The 21318-nt window shown below is 39.1% G+C and overlaps 1 protein-coding gene across 3 annotated transcripts in view; it reads left to right on the top strand.

Annotated features, from left to right (window-relative positions):
• Window positions 1–21318, top strand: part of PTPN13 (protein tyrosine phosphatase non-receptor type 13) — a 95271-nt gene that overhangs the window by 53223 nt on the left and 20730 nt on the right. For all 3 annotated transcript variants that reach the window (XM_086464763.1, XM_009955774.2, XM_086464765.1), the window contains exons 10-27: window positions 589–663; window positions 772–946; window positions 1940–2093; window positions 2237–2375; window positions 2786–2938; window positions 4297–4479; window positions 5670–5832; window positions 8965–9388; window positions 9561–9658; window positions 11636–11692; window positions 12969–13061; window positions 14384–14491; window positions 15223–15354; window positions 15752–16218; window positions 17208–17351; window positions 19255–19348; window positions 20150–20235; window positions 21090–21252. In XM_086464763.1, the coding sequence (XP_086320889.1) occupies window positions 589–663; window positions 772–946; window positions 1940–2093; window positions 2237–2375; window positions 2786–2938; window positions 4297–4479; window positions 5670–5832; window positions 8965–9388; window positions 9561–9658; window positions 11636–11692; window positions 12969–13061; window positions 14384–14491; window positions 15223–15354; window positions 15752–16218; window positions 17208–17351; window positions 19255–19348; window positions 20150–20235; window positions 21090–21252 (2908 nt within the window). The remainder of the gene's footprint in view (window positions 1–588; window positions 664–771; window positions 947–1939; window positions 2094–2236; window positions 2376–2785; window positions 2939–4296; window positions 4480–5669; window positions 5833–8964; window positions 9389–9560; window positions 9659–11635; window positions 11693–12968; window positions 13062–14383; window positions 14492–15222; window positions 15355–15751; window positions 16219–17207; window positions 17352–19254; window positions 19349–20149; window positions 20236–21089; window positions 21253–21318) is intronic.

The following is a 21318-nucleotide window of genomic DNA, read 5'->3' on the forward strand; positions in this document are numbered from 1 at the left end:
ATTGAGGGTGATAGTTCCTGTATCTGTCTCCAGTCCATAGCACTTCCACCAGTTAGTTCATGTGGGCTTTAACTAATCAGGTTTGTTCCCTGCTGCCAGCCCTTAAGAGGTTTACATGGAAATGTTTCACATATAGTACACAGTAGGTAGCAGCCAATGAAGATTTTCCTCAAAAGGTGAATCTTGGGCAGAGATTCGTCAAGGCAGAATTGCCACCAAGGCAGAAAACCTTAGTAATGTCAGACAGTTGCTCACTGATAAAAGCCCAAGTGGTCCCAATATGCATGCAACCTACACCCTGTATTTTAAGGAAAGACATATAATATTACAGTGTTGCCTTTTTGCCCGCCAAAAGAAGGAAAATATAGAGAGGAATAATGTCACCAGCACTGTAGCTTGCCAGTGGTATCTGGCATGCATGCTGGCAAAATCAGATTCTTTACACTTGCCACCTCATCAGAGAAATCCAGTACAATTTTTTAGCTTAGGCTTTTGGTTTTTCTTTGGTATTTACAGGGCAGGAATTAACTGTGTCTCAGTCTGTTGTTCCAGCAACACAGTGTTCATTCATACTCTTGTGATTCGCAGAATTTCTTTGGGCCCGAGTTTGTGAAAATGACAATTGAGCCGTTCATCTCATTGGACCTACCAAAGTCTATCTTGGTAAGAAAGGGGCTATTCAGCAATCAGTGAAAGGCAAAGTGTGTTAAAAAAACAAATGCGCTTTTATCGCAAGTGTGAACGTTGGGTCTTTTATTTCACAAAATGTAGACTAAGAAAGGGAAGAATGATGACACCAGGCGAAAAGTAAATGTGATGCTTCTAAGTGGGCAGAAGCTGGAGCTGACCTGCGATACCAAAACGATATGTAAAGATGTCTTTGATATGGTTGTTGCCCATATTGGCTTGGTGGAGCACCACTTGTTTGGATTGGCTGCTTTAAGAGGTAAGAATAATGATTTGATATAGTTGACAGATACGGAATAAGAAGAATTATCTACATGGTGTTGAGAAAAGATAAGAAGAGACTGCTTGGCATCTACAAAGCATTTAGTTTGAGTTACGTTCTCTTGTGTTGGGGCAAAATACATTCCTCAATGAAGAACAACTTTGCACAATAAAATTACACGTTTGACTGAGTAGTGGCAGCTCGTCTTGGGCAGCCTTTTCCCTTTGGTTGCTGAGCTTTCTCCCCTTGTGTTTGTTGCCTTCACTCTGATTAGTACCCCTCAGAGGACACAAATGGCTTTGGGTTCTGTTAATATGCCCTAGGCAATGTTGCAGCCTCTGGCGGAGGCAGACCCGTTGGGATGCATAAAAGGGCCCCTTGTATAGAGAGAACAAATCAGACCAGATGCTGGACTTTCCCCACCCATTGGGTAGAAGGTCATTGTGGCAGAACTAATGTGGTCAGACCCTAGTTTCCTGTCAGCCTGTCTCATAGGCTGCTGCAGAACTGTAGCGCTCAGAAAATTGGCGTAAGATAGAAGCCCTTAGCAGCCCAAGAGCTTGCTCTATCCATGGCAGGATCCTGGTGCTCTTGGCAATTTAGAAAGCCGTGAAAACATGTTGCAGAAATGTAAATGGGAGTAGTAAGGGAGGGAAAGAATGACAAGAAATGACAGGAGTTGGATTTGCTATGGGATAAAAAATTTGAAATTTTAAAGAAACTCTAGCTCTTATTTTGTAGCTATCATGGAAAGCAACTTTTTTTTTTCCCCACTAGCGTCCTTAGCATAACTATAAAATTATTTCTTTTGTCCTTATTCAGTGTTCCCTTTAATAATTATTGTGCTTATAAGCCATTGTTAGTCAATAGAAAACCTTACTGTTCAAAAACAGATTTCAGAATTGTAAATCTGGTCTCGATCCTCCAGCTGGAGAAAATACTTGGTTTTAGTGTTCTTACCCATACACTTCCCTTTAACATTTATGGCAGACAATGAATTTTTCTTCGTTGATCCTGACATAAAGCTAAGTAAAGTAGCTCCAGAAGGATGGAAAGAAGAACCGAAGAAAAAGAACAAGCCCCCTGTCAACTTCACTCTGTTTTTTCGCATAAAGTTTTTTGTGGATGATGTCAGTCTTATACAGTGAGTGTATGAAATTTTGTTTAACCCCTTAAGCCCTTAATTTATGGATAGAAATTGGATATTAATCAAATACTGGAAATTTGCTATAACCAGAAGAGTACCAAAGATGGTATGGGGGTTTTTGTTTTGTTTTCCTGTTCTAGGCATACGCTGACCTGTCACCAGTATTATCTACAGTTGCGGAAGGACATCCTGGAAGACAGGATGCACTGTGATGATGAGACAGCCTTATTACTGGCATCCCTAGCTCTCCAAGCTGAGTATGGAGATTACCAGGCAGAGGTACACCACCAATTTCACCTTTGAGAAACTGTGTTCTTGCTGCTTAGTTAAAGAATGGACTGTGAGCTGCCACACATGCTTCACAGCTCTGCCCTGGACTGGAAGCTCAGCTGATATGCTGTTGGCAATTTTTGCTGTTGTCAAGTTTTGTTTTAGTCTTAACACGGGGCTGTTGCAGAATCTAGTTCAAGGTCTGGGTGTTGAACCCTCTCTCTTCAGTGGAAGTAGTGTCAGGCTTGAATGGGAAGAAAGCGTAAGTGAAATTAAGTTCTGGGTCAGGGTTGAGATTCTGAATCACTCCTCTTACTCAGTTGTAACTTATGATTCTCTGTAAAATGAATATTTATACTTCGTTCATGCTCATTGAGTAGTATATGGAGATGCCATCCCAAAAATGTTTCATGTTGTAGGTGCATGGAATGTCGTATTTCAGACTAGAACACTATGTCCCGGCTAGAGTAATGGAGAAATTAGATCTATCCTACATCAAGGAAGAGCTGCCAAAATTGCATAGCACTTATGTGGGTGCATCTGAAAAAGAGACAGAGTTAGAGTTTTTGAAGGTAAGTGGGCAGCAGTTTGTTTCCTTAATCTGTGACTTAAAAAATTCCTTGTGGGAGTATAGGTGCATGGATTTCAAGCAAAAGCACAGGAAAACACCTCAGGTTCTGAATAACACTGAAAGGAAGGAAGCTGAGAAGATGTTCTGAAAGACACATCACTACAGGTGAAAAGAAGTCATAATAGAAGGGAAGGAAGTCCTTTCATTTTTTTTCCCAATCAGTAATCTTCCTGCTTTAGCTCAAAATAGTTAAAAGCAACTATTGATCCTCATGTTTGCTGTGAAGGAAGCTATGATTATGAGGCAACACACCCTGCATTTGCTATGTCCTTTGTTCTTTGAGGGGAAAAAAAAAAAATTATGAAAAGTTTTGTTACAGCCAATATTGTTTATGGTACTTATTATGAAGCAAGCCAGAAGCATTACCAAGCAGACTTCCTTATTCAGGTACTATGTAAGATGATAGGAAAACTATAATCACAGATATATTTAGTTTATTCTAAAAGGACCTATTAAGAAATGTAATTATGGGGTTTGCTGCTGTTGCTCGTGAGATGATGATCAGGCACTGCCTTGATACAATGGCTGCAAACGAGTTCAGGGGTTGATGGTTTGCTGCTGAGACGCTGGAGGTAGCCATTACGCTGTAATTCCACAGTCACACTGTGGTTCCACGTACTCTTTGAGGTTGTGATGGAAAAGGCACTCATCTGACTTTGCCCTTTCTAAGGCTGTTGCTTGTTTGGCAGAAGTTTCTTGTAGCTTAACTATAGAGAACAAGAGTAGGGGACTTGATCCTAGCTAAACCTAGCCTGACTGGGGGTGGGAAGAGCAGTTAGCTTCCCTCGTTTGATTAATTACATCCATCTCTTATGCCAGTACTCAAGAGACAGCAGGAATGAATGACTGGGAGTGCAAAGTGAGTGAAACTGTCTTTTGGGTTATGATGCCTTTAATGTGACCACAGAATTGCAGTGTTAATCTAATTCTGTGTTTAAGAAATGTGTCAGTAACAAGAGCATCTGGCTAGTTAAAGTTTGTTGCCAATAATTGCTGTGTGCAAGTTTGACTTACAGGCATTCGTGTTTCATACTTTTGTTGTTTGATTTTAATAAATGCTAGGTTCATTTCCTCTAGTGTTGGGCAGGTCAAGAAATACTACCAAGACTTATAACCCTCTAGAGCAGCTGATGTGTCTGTTGTAACTTCTGTTAACTGTGTAAGTTGAATCACCAGGTAGAGAGCATATAGGCATATATTAAAATATTTATATAGAGGTATAATATATATATAAGTATAAAAAATGTTAATAGCCTTAACTTCGTATTCTTAGAAGTTTCATTGCATTGATCTGTACAGTTGTGTCAGAGGCTTACAGAATATGGGGTTCATCTTCATCATGTGTTGCCTGAGAAAAGATCCCAAACAGGTATCCTTCTGGGAGTGTGCTCCAAAGGAGTTGTTATTTTTGAAGTTCACAATAGTGCCCGCACACCTGTACTACGCTTCCCATGGAGAGAGACAAAGAAAATATCCTTTAGTGTAAGTCTGTCTCTTTTCCTTTATCTGTGTGTACATGTCTGTACTTGTATCTCCAGATACTGGTTTTGCATGTTTGTTATTTTTGCAAATTAAGCTGCTGGTATACAGCATAATCTGACTACATTTTTTGTGGTTGAGTTGCATTATGGGATTGAAATAGGAGTTTTGGTATTTCAAATATTATTTTTTTTTCCTTCTTATTTGTTTGTATTCTATGTTGCTGAGGTTCCAGCCTCAGAAGAGAGTTTGGCACCTGTATTTTGACAAATCTGTATTTGTGAAATGTGGCTTCCATGTCTTGTAAGGAAAGAGCTATTATGAAGATAGATCAAGGGACCGTCTTAGCATGGGGAGGAGCTCTGCCCGTTTACTCCATTTCTAGGCAGTCTGCTCATGCTGCCATATGGGACAGGGGTAGTGAAGGAGCACCAGAGTGAGAATCCTGCATTAGAGGGATACTGGCAAGTGCCAGTACTCAGTGTAACTAGAAAATGCACCTATGTTGCTTTTAAGTTGTTAGATTTCCAAGAGTAGTGAAGTTAAACAATAATGGATGATGGGGCTGTCACTTGATCTGGACAATATCAGGCAGCTTTATTGGGTACACCGTAATCTGGTTGTCGTGTGTCAGTTTTTGATGAGGTGTTGAGCTTTAAATGGTTTTCTTTGTACAGGTGTTGAAAACAGTACTTCTAACTGTCTGATACCTTATTGAAAAGCTACAGCCTGTTTCATCTGTGATATGATTTTTGCTAGAATTGGTAAATTGAAGTCTGAAAATTACTAAAAAGATAAATTTAAGACCTGGATCAGTAACTGATAGATTTCATAATTAGATGAGCATCTGGTTCTTTTTCTCGAGTAGCAGCCCTTGTGACTTCCTCGGAGCGTTTTGAAAACCCCATCCTGCAAAATGCAATAGTTCTGGTTGCCATTAGTCAGCAATAACAGGAACAGATATTGATTAAATAATAATAAACTACTGTCTCAGCTAGCCCAGAAATAGATTTAAAGTGCTACTTTGTAAATCTCAAATCACTTTCAACACCTATTTTAACAGAAATCTCTCCCATCAGTGCATTTTGCTTCAGGAAAGTTTGAATGCTGTAACTGTGCACCAGCAAATACAAAATTCTTTGTAGGCTAAAAGAAATCATTGTCTTCAACTTTTCTCTTTCTCCATCGTGCAGAAGAAGAAAATAACTTTGCAGAACACGTCAGATGGTATCAAGCATGCATTTCAGACTGATAATAGTAAGACTTGCCAGTATCTTTTGCATCTCTGCTCTTCCCAGCATAAGTTCCAACTGCAGATGAGAACTAGGCAGAGCAACCAAGACACTCAGGACATTGGTAAGAACTGCGATGCGATGTTTTTTATGATTGGTTTTTAATAGCAATCTATATGTATTTTTGTAAGGAGAAAAACTGAACTTGAGCTTCAGTAGTTCTGCTGGGTGCTACATATGTGTAGCTCTACATTTGAAGGGTTTATGCTATAAAGACAATCTGCTAGCTAAGTTTGTTTAGGTTTTCTTTAAGGGGGAAAAAAAGGTTGGTAGATCACACAGAGCTGGCACACAGCAGCCTCTCTAATATAAAAGGAATCTAAAAATAGATCACTAAGTACTTTACCGTTTGATTAATGGCTTTTGGCTTTTTTTCAGAAAGAACTTGAAGACACTTTAATAGGATTTTTACCTTTTGCTCAATATGAAATTAGTGATTTGATAATGTGGCATTACAGATAAAATGGTGTGATCATGTGAGGGCAAATACAATAGGGAGCATTTCATGATGCTACATCTGTAAGCTGAGGGTGTAGCTCTCATTATTCCACTTAGTATTTGGTGGAGATAGCAAGGAGTAACACTGATGCTAGTCAATTTTCTTCAGAATTGCTGTCTAATTTCTGTGTATAATAGAAAACGTAAAGGTGTTCTTTTTCGATAGAAGATACTAATTGGAGAATGCAGTCACTGAAAAAAACCCTCTGTACTAATTTCTTAACTATTTGGAGCAGAGCTCGCTTGGCTGGCTGGCGTTCAGCGCGGCCTGGCAGTGCTATTTTGGGCGATCTGCCTGCTCATTCTTTCTTTGTTCCCTGTTTTTATCTGTCTGCATTCCAGTTGCTGTTAATCCAGACTTCCACCAGCATAGATGGGATGGATTTTGACCCCATAGCTGCAGAGATTGTGATCTCTAATTTAAAAAAAAATCAAGGGGGAGTAGGGAAAGGCATGTGGCAATTATGCAGCCTTTTTTCTGTTCTGTTGGGCTCAGACAACATAGTGCAAAGAAATAGGACCAAGTGACTTAAAGTCTTTGTACTGTTGTCTAACTTAGTGCTTGCGTATCCTGAATTGCACAGAAAAGCAGTACATGAAAGGCTTTCTTGGCTAGGCAAACTTGGTTGCTCTTACAGATGCAGTATGTGTTGTGCTTCGGGAGTCTGGAAAATGATAGTTTGCTTCTCTGTGCAGTGCAGATCCCTTGGAATTCAGAGGTGTCAAATTTCATCAGTCATTCATAATCAGGAGGAAATAAATCAGTATTATTATTAATTCCATTACACTTGGCTATTAAAAATAATTCAAACAAAGTTTGCTTTTTTCGTAACTTATCTAAATTGATTAGCCATGTTTCTCTTTCCTGCATATATATATATATGCATATAGCAATAGAGTTACTAGTATAATATTTTTTAAAAGAGAAAGTATTGTAATACAAGTAAGAGAAAACAATGATGAAGCAGCTAGTCAAAATAGCATATTGATTATAAATATTGCTTGCTTTTGTTAGAACAGTGAAATCCCAGGCAGTATTTAGGAAGCATTATTCTTGGCCCGCAGAAGCATCACGTTGTTTGTTGGGTTTTTTTCTAGAGCCTTTAAACTGTCAGTAAAAACTGGTGGTTGGAAGTGCTCAGCAAAACAGTGAAGAAAAGGGCATGTGATAAGAGCTGTCATTGACAGCTTCTGTCAGGAAACTGAGATTTGGGGACCTCTGGTCTGTTCAAGCAAAACCATTCTTATGTAGCTCATAGCCTTTCTGGTGGCTATGGCTAGAGGAGGTATTTGATGTGGGTAAGGAAGTGGTAGTTGTATACTAATTCACCTTCCATAACTAAATCTTCTCAAGCTGTATGCCTGTTACAGAGAAAGTATGAGTTACTGTTGCAGTTAATTCCTGTCCTAGATATTGAAGGAAGAAATGTCTTTCAGAATGGCAGTGCTGAGGTGGCATTTGCCAAATACACTATTTAATGGTGGATACTTCAGTGATTAGTAAAGCTCATGGATGATGTGTACCAAAAAGTAGCATTTTCCGTTTGAGTTACAGTGCAGCTTCCTAGTGCAGCTTTTTTTCTAGCTGTAAAAAAACCACTAGTTAGCCGTAAATCAGAAATATATATGCAGTTGAAGATTGCTTTTCCTCAGACTTCCCTATTGACTGACTCCAGGACAACAGTGAAGTTTATGAAGGGTTCAGATGGCCTGATTTCCTTTAAAAGCTGTAACCAGCAAACATGTTGCCACAGCTTATCAAGTTTCTATGTGAGAGCCAAGCCACAGGAACTTAACTGCTAGCCTTAGGAGGCAGTTAGGCTGATAGAAATGAGACCTGCTTAGCTTTGCTCTGAATGAAGAGAGGGTTAGGCTAAGTTGTATTATCTTGCATTTGCTTTCAGCTAAGAACATCCACCCAGACAGTTCCCACAACTCAGCTGACAGTAATTTAATTACAATCCAAAACCTGTTTCTCTCTGCTGCTTAGGGGAATCCTAGTTCATGACTCAGAGAGTCTGGCAAACCCCAGTCAACACTTTCTCTTCTGTGCTAAAACATCTGGGATGTTTCTGGCAGGTAAGGTCCCCAAGTGCACCTGAGTGAACTGGTGCTCTTTAATCAGGTAGAGATGCTGCCAAGCCCAGATAACTTTGCAGCTGTACTCTAAGTGTAGCAGGGACTCAATACAAAGAAAACTAAACAATGGATGGGTGGAAGTTTGCTAGGATCTGACAGTGTAGAGGTGGAGGAGCCCTATTTGTTCAAATTCTGGAAAAGGTTTGTATGAGCAGGTTAAAGTGTAGTCTTTGGGGTCACTTGGCTTGAGGATACTACTTGCTTTGCAGAAAGAGATGATGTACCTGTATGTAAGGCACAGCAGTTATATACAGGGAATACGAGTCTTCGTACTAATAAGGGGATAAATATTCTGCTATTTTGTGGTTTTGGACTTTAGTGCAGTAGATGGTCAGATTGGTGTAATGTCATAAACTCCAAACTTTGCTTCCTGAGCAAACTGCATGGTGGTTGTTCGTATGTATCTGATGATGGTATGTACTTCTGAGCATCGGGAGAAAACATGCTTTGTGTGAATTGGTTGTTTAAAATGCATGCTTTACACAAGTAGGTCACGTTAGCTCTGCTGTATAACTTAAATTTGTTTGGTTTTTGTTTTTTAAAAAAAAAACCCACACAGAAAGGGCTTCATTTAGGAGCCTAAACCTTCATGCGGACTCTGTCAAGGGTTTCAACATGGGACGAGCAATCAGTACTGGTAGCCTGGCCAGCAGCACTTTGAACCGACTTGCTGTTCGACCTCTGTCTGTTCAAGCAGAGATTCTGAAGAGGCTGTCCTGCTCTGAGCTCTCACTCTTCCAGCCACTTCCTGGCTCTTTAAAAGACAAGAATGAGAAGACTCTGTGGGAGGAAAGACCCAGGGTTATGAGCAAGTCATTTCATGATCTAAGTCAGAGCCACATCTCGGTTTACCCCCCAAGGAAAAATACTGTTACTGCTTTGGACTCTTCCCCCAAAAAAATAGAAGACATCATGGGAAGAGTCTTTCAGCAAATGCCAAAATTTGATACTGGATCAGCAGCGGGAGCATTAAAGCTGAGCAAGTAAGAGTTTCTCTGACTGCCCTACAATATCTTTGTGTACAGTCAATGTACATTTTGCATCAGTTTTGATTTATTATTCATACCATTATTTTATTACATTGATCCTTCCCTTCCCTCTCCCAACTTCCTCTTCACTCTGTCTGGTTCCCCTTCTTTCCTTCTCCCCTTTAAGTTCAAAATCTCATGCAGGTTTAAGTAGAAGCCCTGAAAGAAAGAAAAATGAATCAGACTCATCATCCACTGAAGATACCGGTCAAGCCTATGTTGTAGGTCAGCATGCAAAAAATAATATTACTGTAGTTACTAACTAACCTCTAAAATTGCTTGGAGCATAATGCTTTGATGTAGATAATAACCGATGGTAATATTTTGATTTGAAAAAGGGAGCAGAGTATTATGTGTTAAAGTAATCCAGGCCAATTGCCTGTTGTTTCTGAACAATTGTTGCAATGAATTAAAAAAAAAAAAAAACCCCTCCTTTGGAGAACACCGATCTGTACACAGCTGTGCAAAGTTTTAGTACTTGACAGTAAAAGCTGCTCAGAAAACATCTTCCATTTTGTCACTTCAGACTGCCATTTTATTGTATGAATCTTTTAATAATTTGCTAGTCTTCACAGTGTGTTTGTCAAGCTTGAACTTTTTTTAGTGTTTTCTGTGGAAAGGGTGCAGGTAGTGATTTTTGGAATTGTGCGCGGTTTGGCATAAGCTGGCTATTGGCTATTACCTCTGAGCAGTAACTGCACAGTTCTTTTTCTGTTTGGTCTCGTTTGGATATAATGAATTATGTACAATATTTTTGCAGTGCATTGGGTGTTGTAATGAGCTAAGCCAGATGTACTTACTCCATCTTCTTGGCAAGGATTGGATTGCACACAGACAGACTTACTAGGCAGTAAAAATGCAGAGTTTACGTTTTTTAAAAAAAAAAAAAAAAGAAGATTCAGAGTAGCGAAATAGACTTAAACTCACATTAATTTTTAGTATCTGTGTGTCATCAGTTTGTGGTTGTAGGAGGTCCCCTGTTACAATAATAGAAACTACAATGACGGAAACATTTGCAACCTTAGCTTGGTTTTGTTGCTTTGCTTTTGTTTAATATTAAAATATTGAGTAGTTACAGAACATCAGAAAAACTGGAAAAGATTAAGTTTGGGGGGCGTGGTATAAACAAACTTGCAAAAAAACCTGAACAAACAATCATTAAAAAAAAAAAAAAACACCACAGTGTGACATACTGTGACATACGAACACTTACTGCATATACCTCCACTTCACTTGAAACCAGGACTGACTTGGGAACCATGCTTTTTCAATGTCAAGAACATGAGCTACTGAAGAGTCAAATGAGGCATGCAGTTTCTGCAGTGACTGCTTGCAGCCATTTAGCCTGTGCTTTTAGCTTTACAATTAGTGTTATCACGGGCTTCCCCATAGTCTTCTGGGCAGCAATTCTGATAAGAATCTTAGCTGCATGTCAGAAAGTCCTGCTGAATCACATTGCCTGCGCTGAGGGACATGCATTCTTTGCGTGATGAAACTCATCAGCTGAAACTTTAGCATTCAGAGGTTTATAACAGGCCAGGACTGCTTTCCTAAGAAGCTTTAATTATGTTACCTCATTTACTTTCATAACTTAGTACATTTATTATTTTATCCTGTAAATATGCAAATATGGCCATATTTGCTTGGCATTGATCATTCCCAAGAAAATATGATTCTATGTGCAAACCAATTTAAATAGAAATACTTGTTTCAAATGGCTTGTTACTACAGCTACTTACTTATTACTGTACAAAATCTTACAAGTCTCCTGTTGTGTTGGTTTATTAGGTTAGGCATATTCATCCATCCAATCCTGTTAGAAGATTTAGTCTTCACTTAGTTTCTTAAAGATCCATTAATTTTATCTGAAGTTAACAGTGGTTCTCAAGGCCAAATCTCTGTCCTTTCTTTAATTCTTTGCCTTTGCATGAGCTACCGTCTATCTGAACCTTGAACTACAAAAAAGTACATGAACAATTTGGATTTGCTAATCCAAAACTACTTCCATGTTTATTCATTTTTAAAATAAGTTATCTGATATTATGAATGAGCTCATGCGTACTATGTAGTCTGAAATACTTCTTGGTAGCTTTTGTATGGAAAAAAAATTACAACAGTGTTATAATTTTTATTATAATTATTTATTATAACACTGTTGTAATTCTAATATGTAATTGTAACATGCTTCCATTCGTGTCACAGGCGTTAGCATGAATACTTCAGGAAATCTTCCATCATCAGCGCTGTTAAAAGAGAGCGGTAAGTGATAAATAATATGCCTATAGAAATAATTCAGTCAGTTTGTGAAGCACTTGACTGTTCCACATGTCCTGTTTCTTTGCTGTTCTTTAATGAAATACCTCTCCCAGTTAGTTGGCTAGGACTTTTTCCTAAATACAACTCCTTATATTTCTTTTGGATTATTTCTTGGGCAAGAGTGACAACTGTATGTAATATTTTTCAAATATGCATAGTGTCTAATTTGAGACTTGAAGGGTGCTGTTACCTTACATACCATGCTCTTCAAAGATCATTTCCTTTGTGAGGTTACTGGTTCTGTAGAGCCTGAGAAGACTGTGTTTTCTTTTTAGTTCTTTTACTCTTTTGTTTTGACTTTGTTTTGTGGGAGAAAAACTCCGTCTTCAGGTGATGCAGTCTTTCACACTCTCTTGCACCACTGTTTTCTGCTTGTACCAGTGTGTAGAGCTCAGTAGGTTTTTGCCCTTGTGGAATTGCATGTTCCACTTAAGGTGAAAGTATGCCAGGTACTCCAGACCAAACGAGTTGTATCTTCCCTAGGTAGCAAATTCACGAGTTCAGACTTAGAGTACGTTGTCATTTCCTGAAGTTTCAGGAGATTGGGGTTTTTTTTGCCAAATCGTGTTCCTTCTGTCTCGTAAGTGCCTGGGTCTACTTCAGCCTGTTGGGAACCCTCAGGAGTCACATACATCTGTTTTGCGTTCAAATTTTGGAAGAGGTAAAAGCAGCAGTCTGTGGAGTTGCAAATGAGGAAATACATTTAAACAAGATGTGTTTTAGTAGATGTTTTTAATGTTGGGGTTTTTTTTAATGAAGAACCACCATTAAGGCAACTCACTAAGTAGCCTTTTAGTAACTTCATATAATAAGCCTCAGTTTCACTTTTACCAACGTGCTTATGTCCTGCCTACCTGGGCAGGGCACATAACCACAGTTCTAAATGCTTTGCTGAACTGAGACTAATAAATTTGTAGATTATAGGGCTCAATTGTGTTCCAGGAGACTATGCTAGGTGCTTTTCTTAGGAGGAATAAAAGATTTTAATTGCTGAAGAAGGGAGTGAGTTATAACGGTGGTGGTTTGTTTGCATGGGTTTTTTGTTGTGTTTTTTTTTTTATTTGGGCATGGCTTGGAAGATGAAAGTTGGACCCACTAGTTCAGAACAGCTTTTCAAGTTATCAGAGGAGTAATGTGTTTTTTAAAGGAATAGAACTTCAAGGCAAACCTGAAGGGAAGTATTCAGGTAGTGACTGATCATGAAATGTTGGCTTTTCAGATGACTCTCTGCAAACAACACAGAACAGAGTTGCCTCACCAGAAAGAGAGATCACTTTGGTGAACTTGAAAAAGGATGAAAAATTTGGCTTAGGTAAGTGGCTTTAAAATTGTTGTTGCCATGTGTGTTCCTAGAAACAAACAAAAGTTCTCTGGTCTGTATTTAAGTATTTATTGTATCACTGAGGAAAGCAATGCAGACAGTAGCTGGATTTTGAAGGCATTTGAGATGGACTTACGTGATAGTGCCTGCTACTGATTTGAGTGGTGTTAAGCAAATCTGTTTTCTCAGTTTTGCTATATTGTAAGTGTAGGATAATATTTATATTGTGAACTAGTCATCCTAAAATTTGGCCTTTAAAGTTTATCTGTGTGTTCAGGTACAAGATTTTTGTCTATGTGGACACCTCACAGCTGTGACAGCTTGAAGGCTTTAAAAAAAAGACATTGTAAAGCCACTATGAGCTAACTGTGGAGTGTTTTTCTTACTCTTATAATATCATGAGATAGAGCACTAATTTGAGGTTTAAGGAGCCTGGAAGATGAGGTATTTGCATTCTGTTCCTCCTTCTACCACTGAGTTTTTTCGTAAAGCCACATAATTTTTCCCTGTATGAGGAATGAATAATTTGGTGTCAGTGTTGCGCTTTAGGGAGGCTTATGTCCTTAAGGACATTGTTCTGTCTATCATTCAAAATAGAACTGTTGTGTAAATTTGAAGAAGGGAAAAAGCCTACAAGACAGTAATATTTACTGTTTACCCTGCACAGTAACATAAGAGTTGACCAAAAAGGAAAGAAATTCGTACAGAATGCACTGTTTCTTCTCTTTCTTCCCCATGCAGTCTGAGGTACTTTGCTGTTTTAGCTAGACTAGAGATGACCTAGAAGATGGTATCTTCTATTTTATTCTTTTTTTGTTTTGAATATCCTTCCCAGGTTTACCTGGTAGAATTAGCAGAAATAGATTAGAAGCCTCAAAAGGAAACAGGGAGTTGAAAAACAGTTCTTAAGACCAGGGCCAAACATTTAGGTGAAGCATCTAACAACAGAGAAAACCAGAAATTTTTAGGTAAGAGAAAATACATTCATCTAGTCAGCGAATCTATATTTAACGCAGTCTGTTTGTGTGTGTTTCTCTTGCAACAGTTGCCTTCTGTAGCCTTTGCTGGAGTTTTCTGGGAAGCCAGCTAGACAAAGTCTGAACTGCTTGCTCAAAGAGAGAATGCAATAAAGCTTAATCAAAAAAAGATTTACCATTTACTTTCATGTAGACTTCTTTGGGCTGAGTAGGTTTTTTTACTTTATGTTTATTAGAATGATTAACTTTTTATCTGTTCCGAAATACAGACCTGTATTGTGTTAAGTTACACTGTGATCGCTGCTATTTTTGCCTGCTTTGGGCCTTTTTTAATAGGCTTTCAAATAGTCGGCGGAGAGAAGACAGGGAAACTCGATCTGGGAATTTTTATTCATTCAGTTATTCCTGGAGGCCCAGCTGATTTGGAAGGATCTCTAAAACCAGGTGAATAGTGTACATAAGATGAGGTGTATACATGAAAGAAAACGCAAAACACGTATGTAGTACCATTTCCATCTATGGATGTGGGCATCAGTCCCTTAACAAATGCTGACCTTCCGTTACCTCCTTTATAATTTCTCAAAACTCCTTTGTTAAACTATATGAAAACAAAAATCATTCAAATCAAAGTAAAGATAATAAAGCTTGAAGTAGCAGAAAATTAAAGTTACATATAAAGGCTTTATTGGCTCTCTGTAGATGCTTTGTAATTTCAATTTTTTCAAACTCCAGATCCATACTTTTATTTTGGAAAAAGTGAATGTAACCATATGGCTACTATAGTGGAGAGAAAAAAAGAAAGATGATGTATTTTATTTAATATCTGCTTTCTTTTTCTTTTTGTTTTCATCTGTGCCTTGAACTGAACTGCATATTGCTTGTTTCACTTCTTGATTTTTGCTTTTGCATGTGTTTTTCTTACAGCAGAAGAGAAGGTAGAAATCATAATACGGAAAGGTTTGGCAGGTTTATAAAGAAGAAATATTCATAACCAGTTCTTGTGGTTTATTTTGTTTACGTTTTTTAATGGTTAGGCTTTGTTATTCCAGCATCACTTGAATGTTAGTAATTTTTAATCCACGTATTGTGTAGATTTTCAGACCTATACTCCACATTCTTACCGATGGATAAAAATGTAGATGTTAGATTGTATCTGAACAAACCTTTTTGTGCAGGACACCGACTAATATCCGTAAATAGCACAAGTTTAGAAGGCGTCAGCCACCATGCAGCATTGGAAATTTTGGAGAATGCACCTGAAAACGTGACACTTGTTATCTCTCAGCCCAAGGACAAGCTGTCCAAAGGTACGGAGAGAAATATTCCTTATTATTAAAGAGTTATTCTTTGAGTTTGAGCACTCTGCTTTCTCTGACACCTTTTGTAAAGCACTTTCTGTGTTTCTTTAAAATTACAAATCTAATCAACTGAGATAGCCGTAAAACATCACCCCAAGTGCAGTCACTTCTGTAAACAACCCCAGCTAGTATATGCTTCAAATTGTGTTCTGAGAACACAATTTGAATGAAGAAGTTTGTTGTGGTAACCTTTGGTGACGACACACCAGTTGCATTGTAAACAGAAAGTGTTTGGCACAATATGAATGGGTAAAACCTTGTGTGGTTGCAAGCTGAGAAATTTGTGTCATACTGGAGATAAGATGTTACCAGCTACTTGATGACTGTCTTGTCTCCTGGTTTTCAGCATCGTCCAATGCTGCACACATCAGTAATGGAAACGGGGGTTATTTAAGGAGGCCATCATCGGTGCAGGACAATGAGGCAGAGTCCTCTTCAGAAGAACGCAACCAGTCCTGTTGTCATCAGAGGCCTGTTTCAGGGAGTTTGTCTGGTTTGTCAGGAGGCAAGCGGGACGGAAGTGTGAGCTCCCAGGATTCCAGAACCGAGAGTGCCAGCCTGTCTCAAAGCCAGACAGCCAGCTTCTTCGGGAAATGTGCAAGTGGTAGAGCCCAGCAGGATCCTCAGCATTACAGTGGGTCCCAGTCTGGGCTTTCTAAAATGAACGAGAAGAGAAGATCCTCATCTGACAGTTCTCGAGCAAAAAATAAAAGGCCTGGGCTAATGGAGTCTGTGGAATATTCTGACCGAGGGGATTCTGACATGGATGAAGCAACTTATTCCAGCAGTCAAGAGCACCAGCCAGCTAAAAAGGCATAGTGTATTTCATATGAATATTTCCCATCAGTATAATAGCAGTAGTGAAATAGCTGACTGTGGGTGTGAATAAGTGGAAAGGATGTGGCTGAAGGACAGCCTACCCTGCAGCTTATCCTTCTAATGGCAAATGCTAATAGCTAATTTCTAATAGTTTGGTGATTTTGTTCAAAATAAATGGAAAAAATCACTCCTGTAACTAGAAACAACTTCCCAGCTTTCCAGTGTCAATGAGATGGGCATGTCTTACTGGAGGCAGATTGTGCTTTGGAATGAACGTATAGTGCACTTGTTGATTCTGTAGAAAAACTCCTTTCCATTCTGTGTGTTTGTCCCATATGATCATAGTCTAGTGACCACCCCTAGAGGTAAGTTTATTCACCTGGCAGGTAAATTAAGTTTTTCCTAGATTAAAGTAGTAGTGATGCAACTGGAATGGGTAGCAGCAGAACTCCCTGTCTTTTGGGACTGATCTAATCCATGGAAAACTGCTCTTGTGTAGTGAAGTTCAGCAGTAAGCCGTGCTCTGAACAGACAGCTTGCTGCTTCACTGTTCCAAAAGTACGTAACGGCATATACCACAAATTTAGTTCCTAACTTGCAGTGATTCCTCTTTTCAGCTGATGGAGGTTATTCAGTCAAGTTGTGGCAGCTCCTGCAAATTAATCGAAGAGACCCTAGGCTGCCGTAATACTGAAGTACTGTAGTTTCTGTGTTCTGTGACCAACTCACTTTGACAATAAAGACTCGGCTGCTGAAGGTCAAGCGTATTTCTGTGCTAAACCTGTTCAATGGCAGCAATGGAAGAGTGAAAGCAATAAGCCCTATGAGTCTTACTAATTGGTACTTTGCCATGTGGACTCCTTTTGGCTGCATCTGACTCAAAAACACACTCTTTAGGGTCTTAACTGTAATCTTGTGTTCTAATGGCAAATCATTCTCTGTTTTGTTTGTTTCTTTTTCTTTTTCCTTTTTTTTTAATAAAGGAATCTTCCTCAACGAATACAGCAAAAAAAATGACTTCTAAAAACCCTTTAACAACACTTCTTAAACCTGGAGATATCTTTGAGGTTGAACTAGCCAAAAAAGATAACGGCTTGGGAATAAGTGTCACGGTACTGTTTGACAAGGTTTTTAGATGTTTTCTCATTTTCTCTACTCCCAGCAACCCATTAAATTGCTAAATTACAAGGAAGCAAAATATTTTCTGAAGTCACTGTTAAGTATATAGTTTTACTGATGTGTGATTAATTACCAAAAGTACTATTTTTATATCCCTTTTCTTGTCACCTCCCCTTTTAAGTAGCTCTCATTTGTTGTTTTATGGTAGAGCCCCAAAGTCCTAATAGAATCTTATCACAAACGCTGCTTTGTGAGTAGAAAACGCAAGATGATCTTTGTCCCTTGCTGCCTAATAATGTGACAGATTTACAAGGGAAGGAAATAAGACCTTCCCTGACTGGCATCGCAGGCGGTGGAAGCAGTAGTGTTACTTAAGAGTATCTATGCATGTCCGCACACATACACCTTGTTCGGTGTTCTCCCTCTGCTGGATAAAAGGCAGAAAGCAAAAAAATACTGAAATCCAAATAAGATCTGGCTGACACTGCTTTCTTACAATACGAGACAAAAATGTATTTTTAATTGACTAATTTCTCTCTGGGCTATAAAATTTTGAAGGTAGTTTATGTTTAGGGTCTGCCATACTGTAGAGTGGCACTTCAGTCAAGAAGAGAATGATTTGTAACTGATAGGCACACATTTTTCACCGCTTCTATTCTTGCATTGTGTTCAAAAATACATTCTCTGGTTGATTGATTGCTGAACTACATGGCAATTTGAAAAAGGAAAAGTTGCTTAAATTGTAACAATAGAGAGCAGTTTATTAGCTGTAGTTCAAAACTGGTGGCTTTCACTGGCTGTTTATACCTAAAACTAAGTTGACCTTTTCTCAAACTTAGATAGGCATGTAGGTGGAGTGCCAGTTTGCAAGCCTAACACTGTGTTCATATATATGGCTAGTATTCTAAGAGGAGCAGAATGAAATTCTATTATTTTAGCATCCCAATCTAATCAAAGTCATATAGTTTTGTCAAGCTTATAACTTGATACATCTGGAGGAGCAAAGGTTCAGCAGGAGTTGGTTATTGAATAGCATCAAGCCTGCTGTATGCATGCATTGGTTTTGTAGAAAATGTTATATGTCGACCGATGCAAAGTTTTCCCCTAAAGGATGACCAAGTGGTATCTTCATTGACCTTTGCTTTTTCAGCCTCCCTTCTGCCCCTTGCATTGCTGTCCTGTACAGTGGTGAAAAGAGGTGTACAATTAGCTCTGTGGTTTTTTACATGTAATAGTTTGTGCTTTGGGAGTGAATGTTAATATACTGTTGGTCTCCCTCTTCTGTCCACATTTGTGGAGAAGCACTGATAGTGCATCAGTGAGTGAGCCAGAATCATGCAATGGTTTGGGTTGGAAGGGATCTTTAAAGATCATCCCCCTGCAATAAGCAGAAAGTCTAAGGCCCTCCAAAAAACAGTGCCATTGAGCTTGAGCAGATTTTTTTCAGCTTAGACCTTCAAACATGTATGAGCTTAGAGAAAGCAGCACTCCTTAGTTTCCTGTTACATCAGAGAGGTTGTACTAGTGTAGGACATTGCATGGGTATGCATCTTCTGCTTTGGAATGCTGTGCTGTCACACGTCTCTGAGCTTTGATATGCATGCAAGCATGTGAAGTCCAGCGTAATGCAGACATGTTCTGCTCAAGTTCATTAACTTATTTTGGGTGCATTTGCATTGTGATGCATCTGGTTTTACAATATTCCCACCCCAGCTTCATTTGTCATAAAATGCATGATGGCAAAAACATGCTTTGTGTAATATTTTGGTTTTGATAGTTTGGCTGTTCTTTTTACAAGCCAGTAGCCCAAGTGCTTCCTGAGTACAGTTTTCCTTGTGTGACACTGCGTTTAATTACTATGTATTCTAACTGTAAAAAGACTAACAATTTCTATTTTTGCTTTCCATTTAGGGTGGTGTAAATACTAGCATAAGGCATGGTGGTATTTATGTGAAAGCAATTATTCCTGAGGGTGCAGCTGAAGCAGATGGCAGAATAGAAAAAGGTATTATTTCAGTTCTTTTAGTTAGGACTCTTATTGTGAAAAAAGGGCCGATAACTGTCTGTGGTGGACTTGACGATAGGCTGTGGCCTAGAAGCTAGGAAGTCTGTTTGCCTCCTTTCGTTGTACCTTTTTCACTGGAAAGAAGAGCTGTTTTTCCAAGCTACTGTATTTGCAGTTGTCTTTTTAAATATTGCCTTGATAGCTTCCAGGTGAAGCTTAAAAAAAAGTGGAGAACTGCAGAATGAACAGAAAACTCCTGAGACTGTGGGGGTGGTGGGAATAGGAGATAGGCTGCAGGATTTTTTTTTTTTTTTTTTTTTCCCTAATGCAGCTTTCTGTTCCAGCTGTGGAGAGAGAGAGGGTTTTTTATTACTTGTGGCCTTCTTGCTTGGCATGCTGGGCAACTCAATACGGAAAACCATTGTAATTGGTACAGCTTTTCTTATTTGTAAGCCAGGCCACATTCTTCACTGAGGTGAGAATTCCCACTCTAGACCAAGATTTGTTTTTAATAAAGAATCTGAGCTTTGTGGCAGGCTATCATTCTGATGCATAACACTAACTTTAACATGGGGTTATTCCATAGACTCAGAGAATCATTTAGGTTGCAAAAGACATTTAAGATCATTGAGTCCCACCGGGTAGTTTAGTTGCAAAGTTCTCCTCTTGACTCAGAGTGTGGAGGGGAGGGAGTATTTACTTAACTGTCCCTGTTAACTGAGGCTTCAGGGGTTTTATGCATCTTTTTTATAGATGATGTTCTGCCTACTTTTTCTTAAATTATTAATGAATCATTTGTAGGTGACCGTGTGCTTTCCGTCAATGGGATTAGTTTGGAAGGTGCTACCCATAAGCAAGCTGTTGAAACACTGAGAAACACTGGGCAGGTAAGCAGCTGCTGGTTCTACTCCCATCCATAGTAAACCAGATCCTCATGAGTGAAAAGAGGTAAAGGAACCTGAAGACTGGAATTCTCCCCAGCGTCCTGGTTGCTTTAGGTGTGCTTTCTTAGACTCCTTGGCTTCCTGGGCCTCAAGTCTCACTGCCCACCCTAGTGAAAATCTGGCTCTGTGTGTGTGAGAGGTCTGCATGGAATTGGTTTCTCCTTCTCCGTGGGCTTCATAGGAAGGAAGGCCAGGTGCACAGGTTGGAAGACAGCTGTAGCACCGTGTTGCATACGGGTCCTGAACCTGAACCACTGAGGAGACAAGGGCCTCCATATATATATCTCTGTGTTTGCATGCTGTGTCAGCAGCTTTAATTGAGTCCTGGCCTTTTTGGATAGCAATTGATTCTGTTAATGGTGTTTTCTCATTTAATAGTGCTATTTATGGCAGCTGCTTCTTATGTGGAAGTACATGCACACCTGAAAATAGCCAGTGAACATACACATTCATAGCTGCTAAGGACTACTGTTTGTGCTCACTTTATAAAATGCTTTTAACTCTATTCCCTGTGCACATGCGAAAATGATGCTGCCTTTGACACTTCTTAACCCCCTTACAGCCTTATTGGGAGAAAACCCTTTCTTACTCTTGCAACTCCATTAGTGTATTTTGGGAGTTGTCACTTACAGCTCTTAAAATAAGGAACAAATGGAGGATATATGGGGAGGGAGGTGTCTATAAAGTTTGCTGCTGTAAAACGTAGGATGCTGACAAGTTAGAAAGAAACATGTACTTTAGATTGTGCTCTCTCCATGGCTCTTGCCAGTTAACTGGACAATGTTTCATCTCTTTAGGTGGTGCATCTGCTGTTGGAAAAAGGTCAGCTTTCAGTTGCCAAGGTTCATGCTCCAGTAACACCACAATGCACACCTCCAAATCAGGTGGTGCAATGCGACCCACAGGAGAAACCAGAGACAAAAACTACAAATGCCAAAGATTACAGCTTTGTCACTGCAGGTCAGGTCACACAGGACAACTTGTCTGAACTGTCTGAACTAAAGCATCCTTTAGTTTTTATAACAT

This window comes from Leptosomus discolor, chromosome 4 (assembly GCF_034619465.1).
Source record: "Leptosomus discolor isolate bLepDis1 chromosome 4, bLepDis1.hap2, whole genome shotgun sequence".
Taxonomy (NCBI): Eukaryota; Metazoa; Chordata; class Aves; order Leptosomiformes; family Leptosomidae; genus Leptosomus; species Leptosomus discolor.